The sequence below is a fragment of the Panicum virgatum genome, chromosome 1K (genome assembly GCF_016808335.1).
Source record: "Panicum virgatum strain AP13 chromosome 1K, P.virgatum_v5, whole genome shotgun sequence".
NCBI lineage: Eukaryota > Viridiplantae > Streptophyta > Magnoliopsida > Poales > Poaceae > Panicum > Panicum virgatum.
Genome location: NC_053136.1, coordinates 56,245,515 through 56,269,074, shown reverse-complemented (window position 1 = coordinate 56,269,074; position 23,560 = coordinate 56,245,515). Strand labels below are relative to the sequence as shown.

Here is a 23,560-nt window from a genome sequence, read left to right as displayed (position 1 = left end):
CATGAATTATATTTTTTATGAACTAATCGGCAAAATTGTGGAAATATATACTGATGATGTGGTTGTGAAGTCAAAGGGGCACCAAGAACATTTGGCCAATCTGTGTAGGGCTTTGGAGTGCACAAGAAGGCATTGTTTGAAGATGAATCCAAACAAGTGTGCTTTTAGTGTATCAGCTGGCCAATTCTTGGGTTTTATGGTACATGAGCGAGGGATTGAAATTAGTCAGAAGACTATATCATCCATCAACAAAGTTGAAGCCCCTACAACAAAAGTTGAGCTTCAGTCATTGATCGGCAAGATTAATTTTGTTCGAAGATTTATATCCATTCTGTCTGAAAAAAAATCAGCCGTTCAATTCTTTATTGAAGTTGAAGGCCGATCAGGAGTTTGTGTGGGGAGAGGAGCATCAGAAGGCATTAGATGAAATCAAACATTATTTGATGAATCCTCCAGTGTTGGTTCCTCCCCCAAAACACAAGCCGTTTAAATTGTACTTATCGGCTGATGAACGTGCTGTCGGATCGACCCTTATTCAAGAATATGAAGGGAAAAAAATATCTATCTATTTTGTGAGCAGAAGGTTGCTGGATGCTGAAATCAGGTATTCTCCCATCGAGAGATTATGTCTTTGCTTATATTTTTCCTGTACTAAGCTTAGACATTATTTATTATCGGTTGAGTGTGTTGTCGTGAGCAAGGATGATGTCATCAAATACATGCTCTCGCTGCCGATTTTAAATGGAAGAATAGGAAAGTGGATTTTGGCCTTGTCAGAATTTGATTTGAAATATGAAGCGGCTAAAATAGTTAAAGGACAAGCCGTAGCTGATTTTTTTGTACAACATTGTGGGCCAGAGCTAAGCATGGTAGATCTTGTTCTTTGGACTTTATTCTTCGATGGATCTTCATGTGGGAATGGTTCTGGAATTGGTGTAGTGCTGATTTCCCCTTGGGGGGCAAATTTTGAGTTTTCATTTCCAATTGAGGCATCTGCAACCAATAATAAAGCTGAGTATCGTGCTATTCTCAAAAGAATTCAATTACTTCGAGAAATCAAAGCCGATGCTGTTGAGATTTTTGGAGATTCTATGCTGGTGATCAATCAGTTGGTTGGAGAGTATGAATGCAAAGATAATATTTTGCGATTATATCATGAAGAATGTCTCCGGCTGCTGAAAGAATTCAAGAAAGTGACCATTGAGTATGTTCCTAAATTTTATAATGGTGATGCAAATAGGCTGGCTCAGCATGCTTCAGGGTATCAGCCGATGGAAGGGGTGATGGTTTTGGAAGTAACAGCCGATGACTGGAGGAAGGAGATTGTTGAATATTTGAAAGATCCCTCCAAGAAGATAAATAGAAAAATCAGATTCTAAGCAATCAAGTATGTGTTGTTGGAAGAAGATTTGTATTATCGGACGATTTATGAAGTTTTACTCAAATGCATCGATAAAGAAGAAGCAAAGATGTTAATGGGTGAAATTCATGAAGGGGTCTGTGGTTCCCATCAATCGGCCTACAAGATGAAATGGGTGATCAGGAGAAACATATATTTTTTGCCAACAATGTTGGAAGAATGCTTCACATATTATAGAGGTTGCCAAGAATGCCAAAAGTTTGAGAGCATGCAAAGAGTTCCTGCGTCAGCCATGAATTCCATAATCAAGCAGTGGCCATTCAAAGGATGGAGAATTGACTTGATCGGTCAGATATATCCACCATCTAGCAAGAATCATAAGTTCATTTTGGTGGCCACTGATTATTTCATCAAATGGGTTGAAGCGATTTCTCTGAAAAATGTTACGTCGAAGGAGATGATTGAATTTGTCAAGGAATATATTATCTATCGGTTTGGTACTCCACAGACCATTACAACCGATCAGGGTACTATATTTACATCAGGTGAATATGAGGAATTTGCTACTGGAATGGGAATTAAATTGCTAAATTCTTCTCCATATTATGCCCAAGCTAATGGTCAGGCAGAAGCATCTAATAAAGGGGTCATCAAATTGATCAAGAGAAAGATTAATGAATATCCTAGAAAATAGCATACCGTGCTTTATGAAGCTTTATGGATATATAAAATGGCTTGTCATGGTGCTACAAAGTTGTCTCCATATCATTTGGTATACGAACATGAAGTTGTTCTACCATGGGAGTTAAATCTTGATTCACGACGTGTCACATTTCAGGATCAGTTGATGGCTGATGAATATTCTGCTCTGATGAAAGACGAACTAGAAGATTTGGCTGGCCATCGGCTGAAGGGTCTTATGAATGTTGAGGCAAATAAAGCTAGAATTAGCCGATGGCATGACAAAAGGGTAAAAACCAAAACCTTTGAACAAGGAGAATTAGTTTGGAAATTGATTCTGCCGATAGGAACGAAAAGTTCGAAATTCAGCAAATGGTCGCCAACATGGGAGGAGCCATTCAGAGTAAGCAGATGCGTTCCTGGTAATGCTTACATTTTGGAGACACTCGAAGGGGAAGAATATTCCAGATCTCTTAATGAAAAATATTTGAAGAAGTATTACCCTAGCATTTGGGTGGATGCATAGCCGATTAATTGGGTTATCGGATTGGATTGTTATGGCCGATATGATATGTATCGTCCTTAGTGCAAAAAAATCTACACAATCCAGACTGTTCAAATTCAGGTCAGAGTTGGTTTTTTGCGCTATTAATCAAGAAATTGCGATGGAAGTTGACAGGAAAAGGAAATACTTCATTAATAATATTGTTTACAAAAGGGCTGATCAGATGATCTGGCCGATACAGCAAAAGTTATTTCTAGGAAGGTGCTACTCCTAGAAATCTAATCATCGGCAAAGACATTGCCGATGACCGCCTCTATACTAACATCTTCGGAGATGGCAGCAGCTACCATCTCCATGTCGTCAGCGAGCTCCTCAAAGGCCCACCAGTCTTCACTGCCTAGCGGGAGGTGGACCGGTTCGACCTGCAAGAGGTCGTGGCCAGTCTGGAACTGGGTTGTAGCGAGGGCTACAGCGGCGCCGCGATAGACCCCATGTCCGGCGACCTCCCGGACGAGGTTGGGGATGTCCTACAGGCAGGCAACGACGGTGTCGCCGCGAGCATTCACCGATCTAGTTGCGGTGGCAGTTGCGGCGTGTAGAGCTTGGACCTGCGACTCCAAGACTGAATGCAAAACGTCAAGAAGGGAGTCAGAAAAGCAAGGGAAAAGCAATGCTTTGAGAAGAGCGACTTACAGGCAACCCTGGAGTCGGCGGCGGTAAACTGGGCCTGGAGAACTGCCCGATCGGACTGCGCCGCCTCCAGTTCGTTGGCAAGACGTTGAGACCAGATGGTCTCCTGGGAATAGTTTTGTTGAGCTTCATCCTTCTCGCGAAGGAGCTGGCGAATGTACTCCTTGGTGCTCTCAAGAACACCAGAAACGGGGGTCCCTCCGAGTTGGAGGAACCGGAAGAAGCATCGTCACTTCACAGAAAAGAGGCAGAGAAATTAGAGATCTAAGTTGAACAAAAGCGTGGCAATCCTAGATGGAAGAAAGGGGGCTTACTCCACGCGGCGGCAGATTGCCTGCGGGGCATCAGAAGGACCCTCGTCGGGGCGCTTGGAGCCTGCCATTGCTACAGGAAGACCTAAGGTTTTTTTGCTGAAGAAGGAAGAGGGGAGGTGCTGTAGCTAATGGAGGCTTGTTGCCGATACAAGAACGGAAGGTAATATTTATGGCCCAGTCTGGGTAGGTGAAAAGACGGAAGGTAAATCGGCGCGTTGAGTTTGCACGGACAGAAGGCGAAAGATCAGGGGCAAAGAAGAGTTTTACCCAGTTGTCCGGTGTAAGCCGTGTGCACGGGGCACGAGGAATGGCTTTAAATGTTGGTTGGAGTAGTTTCGGAATAAAATAAATTATTCTGAAACTAAGGGATATGTGTTGACACCATTTTTGGACACGTGTCAAGAAGGGTAATTTTCGTAAAGGGAAGGTGGCCGATTTGGAAGAAATCAAAAGATGCACAGAGTCAGAATTGGCCGATGGAGCCCGTCCGATGGACTAGGGGAATATGCTTTGAAGTTGGTGATCCGCTAGCTCTGGTGCTCGGTCGATGGAGAGTTGCCGATGAAGTCAAGGAAGGAGAAGAGGATCCGGACTCTATGAAAATCTTGATGATTCAGTTGTAGTATTTACAGTAGTTTATCTTTAGTTAGTCTTTTCTTTTAAGTCAAGTAATGTTTGCCGTGATCGGCTAGGATTTTGTAGCGCTAGGCTATAAATATCAGTTGTAAGGGACCGGAAAAACTTGATACACATCCAATACAACAAACTTTATAATTTATTTGTACTTTTTTCGGCGACTTCGCCTTTTCTTTTTTTTTCGACAAGTTCTTTCAAGTTGATCAAGGACGCCTCACATTCGAGCGACTTGGTTTGCTGGTGAGTCTTCGTTTTACCGTATTTGAGCTTTAGCTACCGAGGGCATCGCTGTGGCTTTGTTCAAATCTATTCAAATCTACCTGTTTCGGGCGCATCGCTGTCGTCTCGTCTAGATTTATTCACCAATTACCGATATTGGCTAGATTTATAGATTTTCCTATGCTTTTTGGCCATTATCAGATCTATCCTCTAAAAACATATTAGATCGGCTTTAGGTTCTGCAGTAACACTCATGTTATCTCAAGAGCCGGTTTAAATTTGTTTTTAGTTTACGTCATCTAAGTTGTACATTCGCAGCTTAGATCTTGTTATACACGCGAAATCAGCTACCCTAAGCCGGTTTTGTCGTTTAGTGTATCGGCTGATCCCGCCGACGCGCTCTTTTACTACACGCTCGCATTTAATATCTTTTTGTCGCCTTCTGTATCGGCAGAGCTTGCCGATACACATATACGAGAGACATTCGGAATCCCAGCCGATACGCTCTCGGATTTGATTTTGTTTTTTTCCTTATCAATTTCAGACCAAATTGACTGGCACGCTTGGTCTACTTTCCATGCTTAGCGAATATTTGCCCTCGGATCATAGTGTGTTGATTTTTGCGTCAACAAAAACATAATGCTGGGTGATGAACTTGCCATTTTCCAGACGGACAGGAACACCGAGGCCATACGCGCTGCTCTCAGAATAATGCTCCCACAAATCCTCAAGGCTGAAGTAGTTCACCACATCTTTCTTGTCCACTTGCCAAACATTGTTTGGTCCTTGGAAACAGTCCTTGTAAGAGCACAACATAAAACAAACAAGGGCATTATTGACATTGCTCAGAACAGGGCCTGGTGCTGGTAAGTGGTAACAGGAGTAGATTGCTATGCTACTGTCAATCACTACAATTGTGACATTTGCATGCAGAATCAGGCATTATTCATTATTGACATTTGCTTCAGCCAGATAGTATTACTGACCGCAAGCAAAATTCAGACTACACTTTTTTTTTGAAAAAAATAAATCAGACTACGCGCGGCTAAAGAATTTACAACCTACTGAATCACGGACTACTACATACCAAGATAACATTAGGACAGAAGAGCAAGAACCATGGAGGATGGAAATGCCTGGACAACAGAAAAGACAAGTTTGGTCTCACCATGGGAGCCGACCGCCGGCAATTGTGGAGTGGCAGCCTCCAGGAAGACCTCAAGGTTGCTGCTCTCCATCCTCCCTCCCTCTTCAACCCCAGGAGCTGAGCCTCTCTCCTCTTGTGTTGTTCTCTTCTCTTTTAGTCAGTTATTAAAGACGGCGATGACTGCCGCCTATATAAGTTTTTTTTTTTTGAGCAGCTGCCGCCTATATAAGCTTTGCTGCCGCCACTAGAAATAGCCGAGTAGGCGAGGCGGCCGCATGATGACGATAAAGATGATGCCAACCTCGTCCACAGCATTGAATGCGAGCTATGCACAGATACCAGTGCTAGTATAGTATGGTGGACTGGTGGTCTTCAATGGCTACCAGATTAAAGGATTGGATATTTGTTGACAGCTAAAATTGGCACCAACCGATCTGACCGGTATGACCGAGCGGTCTGACCGGTCAAGGCACTGTGGCCTGTCCGGCAGGGGCCGACCGGTCTGACCGGTAGGTCCGACCGGTCTGACCGGTCCAGGTAAAGTCCGAGTACAACTAGATATTTTTATAGATTTAGATCTGTAAACAGGATTTCTTGCGGGATAAGTCCACCCCACCCTATAAATATAAAGGGTCACGGCCGATTAGAGAATAAAATCTAACAAAATCAATACAAACTCTATTTTTTATCTTCTTCTCCAAACCCTAGCTTTTCCAACCCCATATGCTGTTCTTCCCTCGTCTCCGCGATGTTTGAAGGCGTTCTAGGTGGCCTGCCGATCCTAGAAGAACTCTACGTGCGCCTACCCTGACGGGGTCCCTCCCGGGTTCGCGTTCGTCGGCCTTCGCCGATTCTCACCGGCGACCGGTCTGACCGATCCATTAGACCGGTCTGACCGCTCCACGCAGAGAGAGCTGCATCGAGCACTTTTTCGCGCCGCACGATCTAGTGCGTTCGTGTGTTGACCGAAATTTACGTCAACATACTTTTTGGCGACTCCGCTGGGGAAGGAAGATCTTGGTTAATAAAACCGATCTAATCTACTCCAAAGAAGATGGGCTCTAACACAGAAATCGACAAGGAGAACATCATCCCTTCATATGAGCATCTTCCGGAGGACGTTCGTTTGCTGCTGGAGGAGCGCAAGAAGAAGCGTGAAGAAGAAGATCTACAAGCGGCGCTTGCGAGCATCAAGGTCGGTCGAGGCAGCAAGGTCACCAAGATCAAAGAGATCGACTTCACTTCTACCTCCTCGGATGCATCTACTGAGGTAACACCTGCTGCAACTGCTTCACCTTCTGGTGTTACTATGGAACAAATTCAGAAATTGTTAGCTGAGCGTGATGTTTATTGGGTTAATTGGCTTAGCTCTAAGGAAAGGGAATCGGCTAGTAAGAAACCAGAATCAGCCGATGGACCTCCATCTGTTTCTACTTCTAAATTTTATGTTCCTCAACCATCGGCAGCATCTCCTACGAGTCAACCTCAATATGGGATGCCGATAAATTATTTCAGTGGTCAAACTATTACACCCACATACACTGAGTCTATTATGAGTATTCCTGGTTCGGCCAACATTAGCCGAACGAACGAGATTGTTCAGTACACACCACCAGAAATCTCCAGGAATTCAGTGCCACACCCCGGTCCTATCTCTGATGAGATGTTTGACCGATATGTGCAGCGTTGGCAAAACCGGCAGAGACCGGTCAGACCGGTATATCAGCCCGGTCAGACCGGTTCCCCCCAACCGGTTCGACCGGTCGTACCGACCGGTCCATCCGGTCAGTTTGTTTCAAACCAGCGAGAGGTATCTACATCTACAAAGCCAAATTCTTCGAGTAATTTCGATAAAATGCTTACTGATTATAAGAATGATTTGGCTAATCTGCTTAGAGAAAGTTTTGGAGTGGATGTTAGAAGTAAAACCCGCACATACCAAAAGCCGTATCCTACTTCGTTTGATTCGGTTGCATACCCTGCTGGTTTTAGGTTGCCTGAGTTTGTTAAATTCAGTGGGGAAGATACTAGGAGTACATTTGAGCATATTAGTCAGTATCTTGCCCAATTAGGAGAAGCTGGTTCAATAAACGAGTTGAAAGTGCGTTTATTTTCTTTATCTCTAACTGGAACCGCTTTCTCATGGTTTTCATCTTTGTCACCTAATTCTATTGGTTCATGGGAACAATTAGAGCAGAAGTTCCATGAGCACTTTTTCTATGGGCATGATGAGCTTAAATTGTCTCACTTAACATCGGTTAGACAATCGCGTGATGAATCTGTCAATGAATATATAAGACGATTCCGCGATACAAAAAACCGATGCTTTAGTGTGAATATTGCAGAAAAAAATCTAGCTGATTTGGCTTTCAATGGCTTGCGCTCTCACATCAAAGAAAGATTAGAGGGCTATGATTTCTTTACCGTTACTCAGGTGCATCAAAGAGCTTTGGCTATAGAAAGCCGAAGCAAAAAGCCTCAAGAGTCTCATAGACATCATCGTTCTAGTGTGCATACTTTAGAATGCAATTCAAATTGTTCGGACGATGAGTCTAATGATGTGTATGCTGCTGAGTTTGCTTGGCCATCTCAAACTAAACTATTTACTTGTTCTGCTCTTAAGCCGTTTCAGAAAAATCGGCAAGATGAACGATTTACTTTTGATGTATCCAAGTGCGAGAGAATATTTGATGAGTTATATAGGATTGGATATGTTAAGATGTCACATACTCTACCGCCGCCTGAAGAGTTGAAGCGGCGAGCATATTGCAAGTTTCATAATACTTTTTCACATGCTACTAATGATTGCAATGTGTTACGTAGACAAATTCAATCGGCCATTAATGAAGGACGATTGGTTCTTTCAAATATGCAAATTGATCAGACTCCTTTCCCAGTCCATATGTTAGAATTGAATAATCCTAAAGTGCTAGTTCGGCCGAGTCAAGCCGAATCAACCAAGGGGAAGAATGTAGTTATTGGTAATGAAAGACCTGAAAAGAAGCTGACACAGGAGATCCCTCAAGGTGCAAAAACACTCGGGGGGCAAGACAAGAAGAAGGCCGACAACAAGTCGACCGGTTTGACCGGCCACAGCGGCGGTCTGACCGGTTCGACCGGTCTGACCGGTAATGGGACCGGTCTGACCGGTGCGCCCAATAAATCTGGGAACTCTTCCAAAATTAAGACAAGACCGAGTTTTAAAGAACTCTTGGCCAAATATGAGAAGGAATGGAGTGCTCAGAGACAGAAGGGGCCACCAAGCGAAGTCAAGGATAAGGGATCATTGTCAAGACATCAAGAGCAATCGAGTCAAAGTAATTATACTTCATCTAGTGGACCGATTGCTCCATGGTATTGTTGGTATCCTTACTTTTATACACCTATGGATTATAGTAGGATGCATATGCAATCATATTATATTCAATATCCTCCTATGTATCCAAATCATGCATTATTACAAAGACCGATTGTTGCTAGCAATAATTGTCAAGCAAGGTGTTGATTGCAGCAAAGAGAATGGGAAGAGCAAGGAGCAAGATTCAAAGTATTTACAACCGAGGTGGTGTCCCTCAGGTTTGTCTCATACTCAGAAGCGAAGGCTGCAACGTATGCGCAAGAAGGAGGCAATGGGACAACAAGTGGAGACCATGCCGAAGACGTCAGCGACAATGAAGAAGGTGTGGCAGCCCAAACAAGTTGTTTCAACATTGACTTGAGCAAAACATGGCCGATGTAGTGTTAATCATCGCCCTTAGACAATTTTGGCTCAGAAGAATGTTTTTTGGTAAGCAAGCTTTACCAAAAAATAGGGGGGCATATGTTGACAGCCAAAATTGGCACCAACCGGTCTGACCGGTATGACCGAGCGGTCTGATCGGTCAAGGCACTGTGGCCTGTCCGGCAGGGGCCGACCGGTCTGACCGGTCCAGGTAGAGTCCGAGTACAACTAGAGATTTTTATAGATTTAGATCTGTAAACAGGATTTATTGCGGGATAAGTCCACCCCACCCTATAAATATAAAGTGTCACGGCCGATTAGAGAATACAATCGAACAAAATCAATACAAACTCTACTTTTTATCTTCTTCTCCAAACTCTAGCTTTTCCAACCCCATCTGCTGTTCTTCCCTCGTCTCCGCGATGTTTGAAAGCGTTCTAGGTGGCCTGCCGATCCTAAAACAACCCTACGTGCGCCTACCCTGACGGGTCCCTCCCGGGTTCGCGTTCGTCGGCCGTCGCCGATTCTCACCGGCGTCTGGTCTGACCGGTCCATTAGACCGGTCTGACCGCTCCACGCAGAGAGAGCTGCATCGAGCACTTTCTCGCGCCGCACGATCTAGTGCGTTCGTGTGTTGACCGAGATTTGCGTCAATAATACTGTGTCGAATGTGGTGCGTGGATTGATACAAGAGCATATATGGACTCCAATCTGATCTGATCCGATCCGATCCGATCCGATCCTCTGTTGATGGAGGTTCTACTCTGGTTCTTCTTCGCCTTTCCTTAATTTGCTATCAGCTTGCTTATGAACTGGGTTAGGGATGGAGGTGGAACAAGGAAGGAAGGGGAATACGGCGATAGGGCACTGCCCCGCGCTTTGGTTCTTTAATTTCCTGTGGCCCCCGTTGGAGTGGGACTTGATGAACAGCCAAAAAAACTACTGGCTCCAAAAGAAGATTTGGGAATAGTGGTGGAGAGCCAAAACGGACTCGCTCCACACATCCTAGCTAGTCAGATCGCCAGCCATTTTTTTCTTTTGTTTTTTGATGAAGAAGAGTAGTCACCAACTAGTATAAAGAAATAACTTTGTTTCGCAAGTAGGAGTACTGTATGTAAAGAAGAAGAGAAGAAATAAGTCAGCAAAGACCTTCTGCAAAGTAGAGCTAGCTGGAATTGAAATCGGAAATGTTATGCGTTCGATGCGTGAGAAATATCCAATCTGTTCAGCTTTGGTTGGTGCTAATTTATTATGGGAGAAAAATATCACTGACTGGCTGGTGCTGGTTTGTCACCGTCAGCCTCCTCGTCTTTTTTTTTACCGTAGCTTCTTATCCTCTCCCTCTCTATCCACAGAATATATATAGCCTTATCCATTCATTGGTGCTATTCAATTGTTGCATAAGGTGATCTGCGATAGATAAATCGAGATGTTGTTACATGATATTTTGCTGAATTAGCTTCGTTTTGATGTTTTGTCTACTGTTTTAACACGTTGCACTGCGAGTTTTGGCAATTTTTTATATTTGTGGCTAATGTTGTGATTTAGGAGGCTAACCTTGTTTGTATGATTTGAAATTATTTTCATGCCATTTTCCTGTGGGATTGGTCAAGGTGTTCTGTGGGATTGGTCAAGGTGTGGGTATCATACGTGAACTCAGATGCAGTTGTGAACTATTTTTCAATGTACATTTTTTATGTTTCAAATCTCAATTTTTTTTATGCTCCGATCCTAAAACATACATCTTCTTAGTGTGACAGACTTATTCTAGAAAAGAAAAAAGTAGAAAATAAATGCCTTTTCAGTGGCTCATGGCAAGGAGCAGATAGGAACAAGGGAAAGTGCAGCGCGCGATGGGACCTGCAGAGGCTGCTCAGCCCAACCCTTGAGGGCGTGCCCCTGCTGGCTTCCTTCACCAATCACCAGGGTTCCTTCACACAAGTAGCTACAGGCCACTGATACAGATGACAACTAGAGGCCTAGTGCTATCATTCAACCAAGAGTAACTAACTACTCAACAGAAAGTGCACAAAAGGTTCCAGAATTGATTGAGCAACAAAATTAGGTGGCAGAGCTAGACATAAAAGGCAACACGTCAAACAGCATTCGCGATGATGATTTGAACGAAAGAATATCATTTTTGCTGTCCACTTCTGGTTCTCCAATTAGGAAACATCCTCAATCGTCAATGGGCGATTGTCCTTGTTTTTTTGTTCTTCAAAAAAAAGATTGTCCTTGATTATATTTTAGCTCAAATCATGCATATTCTTTGGATTCTATTCAGCAATCAGCAGCTTGTTCAGGAATTCAAATCATGTGATAGAGGTCAGAGCTGAATGGAAGAAAAGAGGGTACCAAGGACGTGGCGGCCTGGCGACATCGTGCCCAACGTGCTGCGAGAGGGAGCGGCCGCCTCCAGAGGCAAGAGCTTGCCGTCCACCCAGCAGCTGTGCTGCGAGAGGGAGCGGCCGCCTCCAGAGGCAAGAGCTTGCCGTCCACCCAGCAGCTTGAGCGAGCGACGGGAATCCGTCGTCGTTTTGAATCGATCGATCGAACGGTCAATCAATCAATACAACGAGTTCGATTCGGAATACAATGATGATCGATCAACATGGTTGATGATTGATTCCAGTTCCAGCAACCCGCTCGGAAACAAACTACTGATCCATGGAAACAGGTATACAATATGCATCGTCATCACCTCAAACCATCTCGGGAAACAAGCTTACATCTAATGCGTGCACGGTAAACTTAGTTCCTTTGCATTTTTTTCTAAAGAAAAGGCAGGCAGGCAAACAAACACCATCTCGTCTTGTCTCGTCTAGCAATGACTAGCTCAAACTCTTGGACATGGAAATAGTAATCCTCCTAGAACTTGAATTCCTTCTTTTTCGATTTCCCATCCTTCTCCTGCTGCTTCCTCTTCCTCTTGCTTGCGTTCTGCAAACAAAACCACCCCAAATTTTCATTCATTCGGCTTCCACCATCTTTGCTAATAATATATTCTCTTGTTCAATCAAAACCATGCCAAATGGGGGTGGGGGTGGGGGTGGGGGGCGCATAAACGTACCTCAGCCACCATGTCGCTGAAGTCTTCCTTCTGATTCCGCAGCTTCTCCTCCTCTCGTGCTTCTTCATACCTGTTTCACGGTTCAAAAAATATATATATACATAAGCACTTTTTGCTACACCAACATGCATCGTGCCAAAGCAGGTCATATATCTTACTTGGCCGCCAACACGTCATCCATAACCTCCAATTCCTCAGGTTGTATGGTGACATCCACCTTATCAGACTTCTGGTTTTTGAGAAGATCAACCTGCAAAACACAACCATGGCAAGACCTCAGTGACCCTGACTCAATGGACCATACAGACAAACAAGGTAGTACTACACGTAAACATAGTGGTGCAAGGGACTACGGAGCTCACCCTTTTGGGAGCAGCTTTGTCTTGTGCCCCGAGCACATACCTGTAGAACCATCAAAATGCAAATGAGATCTCCACATGGTTGAGCAATGACAAAACAACAAACAATACTAGTTAGTCACTGGAATCTCTCAGGGTCACTGTCACGTACGTGTGGCTTGATCCGTAGAGTGTCCCAGGGGCGATTCTTTCCTCCTTCTGCTCAAGAACCTTCAGATAAAAAATACAAACATTGGTCATCGATTGCAACAAGAAAGCTAAAAGTTTCACGGAAATAAATTAGCCTCAAACACAACAACAAACAGGGGGCTGTCCTCACCTGGTATAGCTGCTTCTCTGTTTGTCTTTCAGGCTCTTTCCTCTGTAGCTTTCGAAGATCGATAACATCAGGTGTTTCCACGCCAGTGGGAGTGCTATTCAAAATGAAGCATCAATACCTAATTCTGTATCCCTAACAAGTAACAAAACTAACTTAATCAATCAAACAAGGAACAAGGAAGCACCTTGAAATGGTGTCAACAGATTGCATGCCCTCTTCCATGTCTTCGTCTTCCATTGGCTCTTCCTCCTCCTCCTCCTCCTCTTCTTCCTCCTCCTCTTCCTCCTCTAAGTCTCCCCAGTGCTTGCTACGATCAACAGGCTCCTCCTACAATGCAACACAATAGTCAGCTATGCCAACATGTAAACAGTACACATTATTCCTCGAATTTGGCTTAAGAAAGAAAATGTGCCAGTTAAACATACATCATAGTTAGGTTCATCATGCTGTAGGACTCCAAAAACATCTCCGTATAAGGGGCGCCCATGCTGCCATAGATTAGAGAACATGAGAATATGTAAGTTCACTGAGGAAATTATTTCACAAGATTAGAATCAGGAGGACAAAAATTGGCAATTAGCATACTTCGTCAACAGGAGGTTTCCCCCATTCTCCAGGTCGATATCCAAAACTTGCACCAGGAGGAATTGGAGCATTGAGACCAGGAATCTTCAGTTGAGGATAGGAGGGTGGGGGGCCATATCTCTGTAAAAAATTTATATGATGTCAATATGCTAACAAAGCGATTCATCAACCACAGGACTAGATGCATGAAAATTCATTTTACCTGCATGTTTATAAGCCATGGAGGCGGTGCACCATCAGGCATACCAAGAGCTTCTTTAAGTTCTCGAGATAGAACACCGGGCTTCATTTCCCTAAGTTTGACCTGTAATGTGTTATGCACACACATGTTAGCATTGTCCCCAGTACCAGGGCCTTATGAACAAGTACAAACAATCTCATTTTCAAATACAGAAACAGCTAACTACCTCAAACTCCTTTCCTTCGTAATACAGGTCACCATGACTAGTTAATTTTGGCTTTGTTTGATATTTGAAGAAAGCGTCATGTAAAACCTGCCCACAACAAATCATGTCAGAAGTTAAAAGGTTGGAACTGAGCCTGAACACATGGGACAAATACACCCTACCATATCAGTACGCTTCAATATCACTTTTTGAAACAACGTGCGAAAGTACAATCAGATTTTAGGAATGCAAGCAAGACACAATAATAAAATCAATAAAATTGAATGTATGAAACAAATAATAAAGCGAAATATTGACAAATGCATCAAATTATCTCCTTACAACTACAATGAATGCGGCCATCACAATTACTACCCTATTTGAGACAGCAATCAAGTGGAGTAACTAAAAATTTAACAAAGATGCACGGATGTAAAGTTTGCACGACAAAATTAAGTTAATAAAACACTTTCTATGCTATAGAATACACTCTCTCAAAGAGAAGCAGGGGAACGTAATTGTGATAGAAAAAAGTTAAAATGTATGTGGCCTTCTAGGACAAATATGAATGCCTTCACCGACATAAGATTGGAACAAACTGACCTGATAATCTATATCCATCTTTCCCATCTTGGGCTGCATACGCTCTCGCTGTTTCTGCTTTAGCTTTTTGCTGTCCTCCTTCTCAATATATGCCTGAAACAGTAATGACACACTTATATTTGTAAAATTGAAAAATAAAAATTCAACAAACTCATAACTCCTCTACCATGTGTCCCAAGCAAGTACTATAAGCCAAGATAATTAATTTACCTGTCTTATTTTTTCTATTCCAGTAGCTGCAATGAAGTCAGGGAGTTGGAAAGGTTGTTTCTCAATACCTCTCTTCCCCTGAAATAGATAACATGATGACGTAAAATCTGAAATGTGAAAAGTAAACTCAAAAAAACTTGCACTGCTCAATTCAACATAGAATTCAAATCCTTATACTAAAAAGGAAAGAACAATATCTGCAATGACATGAGCAAGACTTGTGCACACAAGTAACAAAGGAATGTTAAAAGCCACAAATCCTAGCAAAACCCATAATCTCAGCGATGCCTCACCTAAGTTAACTAGGTTAAACACACTAAAGTCCATACTATAGACACCACTCAAGTATTGTATAACCAAGCTCTTGCTCCAAGGTTGTTACAGCATCCCTGCAAAGAAGTTACATATATGTATAAGAGGGATGAAACCTTATTGACATTATGTCCACCCACCCCTTCCACTCCCAATTCTTCTGTAACCAATTAAGAGAACCGTGGCATATTTATTAACTAGTATTAATTAACTGGTGTACTTCTCCGCTTTTCCAACTGAATATTCAAGCAGAAAGATAAGCTCAATCTGCAAGTACTTCTATTTGTTTACAAAACTGTAATGCTTTAGTTTGCAAAGTTACTTTTTGAAGAAGCATTGAAGCACAACTATTAAAGTAATTGACGAGCACAACATAATCTGTATTCAGGGCAGACAAACGACAAACCTGCAAGAACTTCCTCTTTTGACACCAGTGCCTTGGAACGGGTACTGTGTTCCGGTAGGACTTCAGATAGACAAGTAACTTGGGATCTGATGCAGTCGCATCCCATACCTAGCAACACGAGCACACTTGTATCAAATGACAGCCATCCATAAATAATCTTACAGTCAATAGCATAGAGTTAAGAGTAAATGAACAAAATAAAGAAAAATAGTTTAACAGACTCTTCAGTTTAATATATCTTGGTCTGCAGAGGCGTGTGTACGTGCCATCATAGCTTCCATTTTAAGAGTGAAAGAAAAACGCTAACAAGCTTGTCTAGCAATGTATCCGAACCACAACAATGCAAGATGAGTTGTCAATATGTATTATTAGCACTAGTAAAACAGAAAGGTTTGATGATGTCCCACAAAAACTTAGCAAGCAATACTAGGGAGAAGAACAAAAGTGTTGATAAAATTGCATGTCTGAATTTCATGAGCAGTTTTAATTGACCCGCATCATCTAACAATGGCAGGGTAGGTCATTGGACATGTATCTGGATTCAACACAGGTTTTGGTACAATGCAACGACGGACAGATACATGAGGAAGCAGAGAAGCAAATTCAATCAAGTATAGGCATTAAACTTCCCAGATGAATAGATAACTGCTGTACAAGACACACTACCTCAACCACGTCTGGCCTGGCACATATCTGTTTCAACTCTGCAATTTTCATCCTCCGTTGCAACTGAAAAAGCACAAACCAGAAACAATTTTTAAGCTAATGAAGACATAAAATAATCCTTTGTAAGATGACATCAATAAACAGGCAGTGACTGGAAGAACAAACTTTCTTCTGCTTATTGGAGACACCCCCTTCCTTCTTCTGCTGGGCGTCCTGGGCATCTTCATCCGAGTCGGATCCATCCCCCTCCTTCGCTGCATCAGTGCCATCCTCATTCTTCTTCTCACCATCCTACCAGCAAAATAGGAACCCGATATCAAATTACAGCAGAGCAGCGAGAGTACTAACTCCAGTGCAACACAGCTGTCCGCAAATACCATATTACTTGGAGTTGATAAGAATGGTGAGTGCTGGATACGTTGATACCTCGGTGGCAGCGGGGGAATCCTTGAAGGTGAATTTGTCGAAGATGTCCTTAAAGTCGGCGAGGAAGGCGTCGTCAAGCTCTGCCTTCTCTGGCACGTACTCCACCTCCACCTCAACCTGTGGGGAACCCAAACACCAGGTGGCTCCCTAGGTCAGACCAAAACCATCTGAAACCTAAACCCTAGGGGGGCTCCATGCTGGTAGAAATAGGAAGTGCGCCGTACCTGGGGTTTCTGATCGGCGTTCTCCTTGGCGCCGTCGGGCGCCGCCTCCTCATCGGGCTCCGCATCCCCGCCCGCATCTGCGGCGTTAGAAGCCGCCTTGTTCTTCTTCTGCTTACGACGTCGGCGGCGGCGGTCGCTCTCGCGGGACTTCTTCCTGTCCTGCGCGGACGATCCGTTGGGGAGGTCGGAGGTAGGGTTGGGGGCGGGGTCCACCTCGGCGGCGGCCATGGCGGTCGGCGGTGGTGGAAGGATTGTGGGGAGGGAGGGCAGGACGCAGGAAGGCCAGCAGCTCCTTGAAAGAAAGAAAGTGTTGGGCTGTTTGGGCTTTTATTATTCAGGCCCAAACTATGTCGGCGTGCTGCGATTGCCACGGGTATGTTTGGATGTCCTTTCTAAAATTTTTAAATCTTTATTGAAGTTTAGCCCACGCTATTAGCATTTCCGATAGTGCTAAAATTTAGCATTTGGATCCAAATAGAAAGCTACATATATAAGATTGCAGACTGTTGTTGTACCACGTTCAACTGTATGCAGTATGTAAATAAGCATCTGATCGACATATAGTGTGCAGTAAATACTCTAGTTGATTCATGGATGTGTCCCATCCGCCACTATTTTTGATGTGCGCTGTCATTTTAATCACCGCGCAGTCAAAGCTCAATGTGTTCTACCAAGCTAGGAACTAGGAAAAGGTGCAAAGAACATGAGCTTGGCACACAGCCTATTCCCTTACAAAAGCGCAAGAAACATGCTGGATTTACAGCTACAAACGAGCGCTTGTTAAGGCCGAAACCTGTTACAACACTTCCACCATGTGCACGGGCAGCTCTTACATACACTGTCAAAAAGTAGATACAGCTTGTACACCTTTGCATCGGCTTTGTATGCACATGAACCTAACTAGCCTCTCTATCCTAGTGTCTACTTTCAGTATTATTCTGTAGTGGCTGCAGGAAAAAGAATCATTTCACTGTAAACGAATGGCAAAACGGGGCTCAGTATAGTGTAGGTGTGTTTCTGAATGTTACACCTAGAGGGCTTTGAGGACATCATCAACCAAATCCATGGAAACCGGCAGATTGGTACGAGTTTGATAGCTTTGGTAGCTTGAGAACTGCGAGCACACCAGCTGCCAGAGAGAAGATCGAAGCCAAGGCGAATGCAGGGATGTTTCCTCCCCCATAGAGAGCATCCCATGGACCTGCTCCGAGTGAGACTACTATCTGCAAACAGAATGGAATCAATAGTGTTGGGATATCTTCAGTAACGGCGCATACTGAATGAGAATGTTCAAACAAGATGTCTAACCTGGGGAACGACGATAGCAAGGTTTAGGACTCCTGTAGCCAAACCTGGGGATGGCACAAACGTTGTCAGTCACCTGTAATCATACAATGACACAAGCATATAGTATCCATAAAATCTGCGACACAAACCTTGTCCACCTCCTGAACCAGCAGTCAGCTCGGCGGTTACAGAAAATGGAACACTATAAGTGATCTGTAATGCTTAAGAGCAAAGTGTAAGACAGCTTACAACACAATTAAGGCAGAAAAATATGCTAGAGTCTAAGTTTTGGTACTCACGGAGAGTGGCAATCCAAGAAGAGAGAAAACAACCAATGCTGAATTCTTGACTGTTTTATTTGCTCCAATGATGTGATGAAGTTTACTCGAGTATAGATCAGAAGAGATCCAACTTAGTACCGTTGTAGCCATCATGCAGATAAACACTGTAAAGTTACTGATTGCCCAAACCAATCTTGCACCAATCATCCGACATAGTGGATCAACAAGGAAGGAACCAATACCAAGGACAACCTATACAATTGAAGCAAATATTACAGCTATGAACTCAAGTTGGGGCACACAAACACCAAGATTTCCTAGTAATATATCTAAACATACAAATTATAGTAAACAAATTGATCACGAGTTCTTACAGAATTCAATAGCAAACCAAATGCACCTTCTCGGACACCATTATCATAAGCTTTCCTCTCACTCAAGTCTCCATTTGGATCCCCATGGTAAACTTCACGCCCCATCCAGTCAGTATCAAAAAGGAAAAAGGGAAACCATGACAACTGCAAAGCAAATAAAACAAGGGTAGCATCATCAATCTTGAAGGTAGAAAAGAGACATCAGCAGGTGGTTGCTATGAATCTATCTTATGTAATCAGACAGCATACCCATGTTAGGGCCATAACTACAAGCACTGAATGCATTCCTGGAGGTAGATGCCTCATGCTGGTCAAAATGTTGACCAAAACTGCTCCTGGGCCATCATTGAAAACTTCTCCATTGTCCCTGTTCAAGTTGGAATTCCCATCTGTGAATTCCCCGGTGTTGGAGTTTCCTGAGACATTGTTTCTATCCACATGGCCATTAGGTAATCTTTCATTGTTTTGTTCATTCAATGCATGGCCATTATCTATAGACCCATTCAGTAGCGGAGCGGAATCATATAGTCCTTGTGCATCCTTTGGTTCTAGTGGGATCTCTTCAGCGAAGTACAGGGTAACAGACATGCAGAACAAAAGAAATACCTGCAAAATATAGCTTGCTCAGCTTTTTCATACAGAGTAAACAGCCTAAAAAGGGATAAAAGACAAGATCTAAGAAGGATTCTGCTAGTTCTACAATGCATAAAGAAATACTCAGGGTTAACCAAACCGGTGGGAACCGGTCCGGTTTGACCGGACCGGTCCGGCCCGGTTTCGGTTTGGGCTGGTATCAAACCGGTCCAAATTTAAAATTCAAATTTGAATTCAAAAAATGAAAAATTCCCAAAAAAATTCCTAAAAATACTTCAAGGTGCGACGAATATAATGGTGTCAAATTTTCTCAAAAATTCGTTCATTTAGTATAGTTTGCGGGGATTTGAAGTTAAATCAAAAAAGAAAAAGAAAAAAATGGGCCGGCCCATTAAGGCCCACCACATATGGCAACCCGTAAACCGGTCAAACTGGGGAATCACTTTTGCACCGTCGGATTTTTTGGTTAAAAACACCGGTAAACCGGTCAAACCAGCCGGTATACCAGTCGGAACCGTTTACACATGCGATTTTGAATTTGGATTTGAATTCAACCGGTTTCCACCGGTTTCCGGTCAAACCGGTCCGGTAAACCGCTACTGGAGGGCGGCGGTTTGACCGGACCGGTCGGGATTGTAAACCCTGGAAATACTAGCTTCAAACACCAAGGGTAGTTACAGAATCACTGAAAACTTACAACTGCCACTAAGAAAGCTGCTTTCAAATTACCACAGGCTTCACAGCAGGCTCTTGTTGTTAGAATCGGAAACCATCTGCAAAAATAACAAAAAGCAGGCAAACTCAATTTTTGTACAGAACAGAAACTTTTGTTGACTAGGGAGAATTCGGGAAAAATTCAATGTGAAAATGATGGAGCAAGAAGCATCCATTCAGAGGACCAAATGTCAAAACAAGGCAGTAAGAGCATGACATGTCATCATTGTATCTCCCCACTCTTTGTTGAACTTTTGTGATGATTTTCATCATGAAAAAGAAAGGCAAAGAAGCCGTTTTATGGGCTTGCTTGTTTCATTCTAGTAGTTTTAGATGGTTCGCAGAATAAACAGAAAAAAAAATGCCACATAAATTTGGGCCAATTCCTTTTGGATACAAAATGGCCCACATCTTCGGGTTTGCCAACTGTACAAGAGACCATTTGCATCGACTAGCACGAGTTACATCAAATGCAATAATATAATCTTAAAGACGATACCAACTGCAGAACCAGAATCATGTTTATGCAAGCACAGAAGACCACACATAAAAGAAAAGGACATACTTGTGCCAATTCCCGCTCGCACCAGCAGAAAAGCCAAGAATATTTCCAACAGCCATCCATGAACAGAATATTGCGTTTGCAGAACTACACTGATCAGGACCTGCAGAACAGAAATGGTCATTTAATAATTGACAATTGAGGGTGAATCTAGCATCAACAAACATTCCAATTTAAAGGCAGTAACCACCTGAAAGATCAGCTAGAAGGGCACGAGCTGGACCCTAAACATATCAGAGGGGAACAAAAATGTTAGGAGAGTATCCATTAAAATGTAATGCAATGTTACAATAAAACTTCAGCACCAAAATTGATAAAGATATGGTGCGGACATGTCCGATCACATGCAAAATTTGGACTAAGCTTACCTGCACTGTATTATTTGCAAGGTCCAACATCCAGAATCCAAGAATGAAAACAATAGCAGCTCGATATCTTGAACCTTTGTATGTTCTGAACAGCATAATTGTCAGCATTTCAGTGACAACAACCTTGAAGTAAACAAAATAAATAGCAAACGAGGAAGAATTCTTCTGTTTATTACCTGCAGTGCTCAGTGGTGTCTCCTAAGAAGTAACCAAGGTCTGCAGAAAACCCGATTAAAGTTACCTACGTATGACATCTATCTATTAGATCGTGAAGAGAATGGGAAACACAATGACCTATGAAACTTCATCTAACTCACAGCAGCACATATCATCAAGCATCCAGCCAAAATAAATGGTCTTCTTCTCCCGTACTTTGAGCGGCATTTGTCACTCCACACACCGACACATGGTTGAACCTGGAGCATCATCATTTGGAGATGTCTCATAAAGCTTTATATATCCTGACTCCAGAAAAGAAAAATGGCATTATTCTCTCTAGAGTGACTTACCACAAAACCGGTTATAGGTCCACAGAGCCAAATAAATGATGCCATGGCATGATCTATTCCTAGGGTCTGCACAAAATTGAGAAACAAGCAACAATGTTAGTACATAGCCAAAATTAGACGTGGGGTCAGAGAAACTAAATAGGCCAGGAACCAGGTGGTTGTTACAGCTTCAATAACTACTCCAGCATTTATATGTGACATCAATATAAGTGCCTGGAAATATTACCAATGCGATACTGAAATTAAAACTGGGTGGCGCTTTTGCCTGCTAATCTGGACTCAAGAGATGTGTTAGTGGCCATGATCGTTCATACTAGTGTAGTGAAGCTCCTAGGTTGATGATCATCACGTGCTTGAGAATTGAACCTAGTGGCAGCAGGCGGTTGTATCTGAAGATAATTGGATTTGTCGAACATTTATTTATAGACAAGAGAACGAAAAAGGTATAGCTATAATCGGCGCCGGTAGGAACAGAAATGCGTCAGCGGAAACAGAAAGGGGGGGCATCCCAAGCCATCGGCGCTCGTATATCTATCCTAGTAAGTGCCAACTAGAAAGTGGTCTCCAAATGGGAAGCCAGAGAGAGGGAAGGAGGGAGCGAGCGAAGCAGAAGGGTGGGGGTGGGCACACGCACAGCGCTTTTACCTGGATGTAGGGTGTGAGGAGGGAGAGCTGCAGCGCCCATCCGAACTGCACGCCCGCGGCGACCATGCAGGCGAGCACGAGCTTGGTCCTGGAGGTGCCGGCGCCCCCCGCCTGGCGCGCCCCGTCGGCGTCCCGGTGCGGGTCCTTGGGCGGCCCCTCCCCTGCGCGGGGGCTGCCGTTGAGGCTGACGAGCTCCATCTCGGCGTCGCGGAGGTGGCGGTAGGGCACGCGGATGGCCGTGGCCCCGCCGCCCCAGGCGCCGGAGTCCATGGCGGGCGGCAGATCTGCGGCAGATCTGGGGGTCGGCGACGCGGCAGCGGTCGGAGGAGGAGTCAGAGCAAGGCAAGGCTGGTCAGATCAGAGATGGCCAAGGCGGCCCAAGGGAGGGAGGGAGGGAGGAGTAAGAAATTGCCAAGACCCAAGAGCGCGTGAGTTGGAAGGCGCGGGCAAGCAAGCAAAGGCAAAGCACAGGCGCGCCGACGCCTGGCCCGGTTGACTGCTCGGCTGGCCCCTCACCACCTGCCATACTAGTCATCGCTGACGCTGATCGACAACTCCACTACTCCCTGCTTTGCCAACGAAAGGCCAAAGGGCTTGTCTAGTTCACGAAATTTTTTTTAGTTTTTAGAACAGTACCATTTTTGTTGTTATTTGATAATTAATATTTAACTATAAATTAATTAAGCTTAAAATATTTGTCTCGTCGTTTACATTTTACAATTAAACTGTGTAATGAGTTATTTTTTCAATAGTATTTAATGTTCTATGTATATGTTTAAAGATTCGATGTAATAGGTTATGTAAAAAAATTTCTTGGAAGTAAACATGCTCAAAGTCGTTTGCCGTTTGGTGCGGTTGCCTCCGCCCTGTTCGGCTGCGCTAGTTTGGCTGGGCTGGAGCCAGCCATGGCTGATTCCGTTGTTGCCTTGAAACGGGAGACGTCGTCCGCCGGCATCACCTCCGCTTAAAATAATTGGAGACGGAGATGCGTACGATCTCGGGCGTCCTCACGTGGTTGCCCACGCTCCCTGGCAGGTGGGTCAGTCCGCATGCGTGGCGAGCTGGCAGTGGATCCGCGTCGCATGGTCTCGGGTCGGTGTCCTGCTCGGGGTTTTTTTCGGAGCGCTCGCTTTGCCTACCCACCGCCCCGGTCGCTAGCGACGTCAGCTTGGAGCCGAGGACGGAATCAGCGTTGGCTGGCTCCAGCCCAGCCAAACTAGCGCAGCCGAACAGGCTGCTCCTCTCCTCCAGGTCCCGGAGTTGTGCTTCCTTCGGACTAGGAATCTTTTAGAGAGTTAGTACAAGTGCATATTGCTGTCGGCTCAGATTGTGCTGGACCACTCGAGTTCTTCAGCTCCATAGTCAGTTTCATTTTAACATGCCACCG

The 23,560-nt window shown here is 44.0% G+C and overlaps 2 protein-coding genes and 2 long non-coding RNA genes across 5 annotated transcripts; all 4 read right to left on the bottom strand.

The window, feature by feature from the left end:
* Nucleotides 1-2,719: 2,719 nt before the first annotated feature.
* LOC120650665 lies at nt 2,720-4,102 on the bottom strand. Its single transcript, XR_005665765.1, has 2 exons — nt 3,240-4,102; nt 2,720-3,168 (listed from the first exon to the last, which is right to left on the bottom strand). It is a non-coding gene; the product is annotated as an uncharacterized LOC120650665 (long non-coding RNA).
* Nucleotides 4,103-4,661: 559 nt separating this feature from the next.
* LOC120650660 lies at nt 4,662-5,956 on the bottom strand. Its single transcript, XR_005665764.1, has 2 exons — nt 5,574-5,956; nt 4,662-5,203 (listed from the first exon to the last, which is right to left on the bottom strand). It is a non-coding gene; the product is annotated as an uncharacterized LOC120650660 (long non-coding RNA).
* Nucleotides 5,957-11,861: 5,905 nt separating this feature from the next.
* LOC120650596 (splicing factor 3B subunit 2-like) lies at nt 11,862-17,137 on the bottom strand. Its single transcript, XM_039927776.1, has 18 exons — nt 16,840-17,137; nt 16,616-16,732; nt 16,355-16,480; nt 16,190-16,252; nt 15,524-15,631; nt 14,806-14,883; nt 14,596-14,688; nt 14,014-14,100; nt 13,809-13,910; nt 13,607-13,726; nt 13,447-13,509; nt 13,206-13,348; nt 13,022-13,115; nt 12,854-12,912; nt 12,706-12,745; nt 12,502-12,593; nt 12,344-12,413; nt 11,862-12,213 (listed from the first exon to the last, which is right to left on the bottom strand). Exons 1-18 carry the CDS (start codon nt 17,065-17,067, stop codon nt 12,142-12,144), a joined length of 1,755 nt encoding a protein of 584 aa, XP_039783710.1. The 5' UTR covers nt 17,068-17,137; the 3' UTR covers nt 11,862-12,141.
* A 389-nt stretch (nt 17,138-17,526) lies between these two features.
* Nucleotides 17,527-22,570, bottom strand: LOC120650584 (sucrose transport protein SUT4). Of its 2 annotated transcripts, none has more exons than XM_039927757.1 (14): nt 22,174-22,570; nt 21,529-21,594; nt 21,337-21,435; nt 21,196-21,260; nt 21,020-21,104; nt 20,842-20,875; nt 20,655-20,754; nt 20,073-20,148; nt 19,031-19,387; nt 18,782-18,925; nt 18,426-18,659; nt 18,276-18,339; nt 18,148-18,191; nt 17,527-18,062 (listed from the first exon to the last, which is right to left on the bottom strand). In XM_039927757.1, exons 1-14 carry the CDS (start codon nt 22,441-22,443, stop codon nt 17,892-17,894), a joined length of 1,809 nt encoding a protein of 602 aa, XP_039783691.1. In that variant the 5' UTR covers nt 22,444-22,570; the 3' UTR covers nt 17,527-17,891. The 2 variants fall into 2 exon arrangements, with proteins under 2 accessions (XP_039783691.1, XP_039783698.1); XM_039927764.1 differs by having other exon boundaries at nt 17,653-18,062; nt 21,196-21,235; nt 22,174-22,566.
* Nucleotides 22,571-23,560: the final 990 nt, after the last annotated feature.

Coding starts and splice junctions, on each gene's coding strand:
- LOC120650596 (XM_039927776.1), bottom strand. CDS start 17,067: ATGGCCGCCGCCGAGGTGGACCCCGCCCCCAACCCTACCTCCGACCTC. Junction 14,689..14,805: donor GAATAGAAAAAATAAGACAG/GTAAATTAATTA, acceptor TTACTGTTTCAG/GCATATATTGAGAAGGAGGA. Junction 14,101..14,595: donor AGATGGATATAGATTATCAG/GTCAGTTTGTTC, acceptor TGTTGTGGGCAG/GTTTTACATGACGCTTTCTT.
- LOC120650584 (XM_039927757.1), bottom strand. CDS start 22,443: ATGGACTCCGGCGCCTGGGGCGGCGGGGCCACGGCCATCCGCGTGCCC. Junction 20,149..20,654: donor GCGAGCGGGAATTGGCACAA/GTATGTCCTTTT, acceptor TTATTTTTGCAG/ATGGTTTCCGATTCTAACAA. Junction 19,388..20,072: donor CAGCTTTCTTAGTGGCAGTT/GTAAGTTTTCAG, acceptor TATATTTTGCAG/GTATTTCTTTTGTTCTGCAT.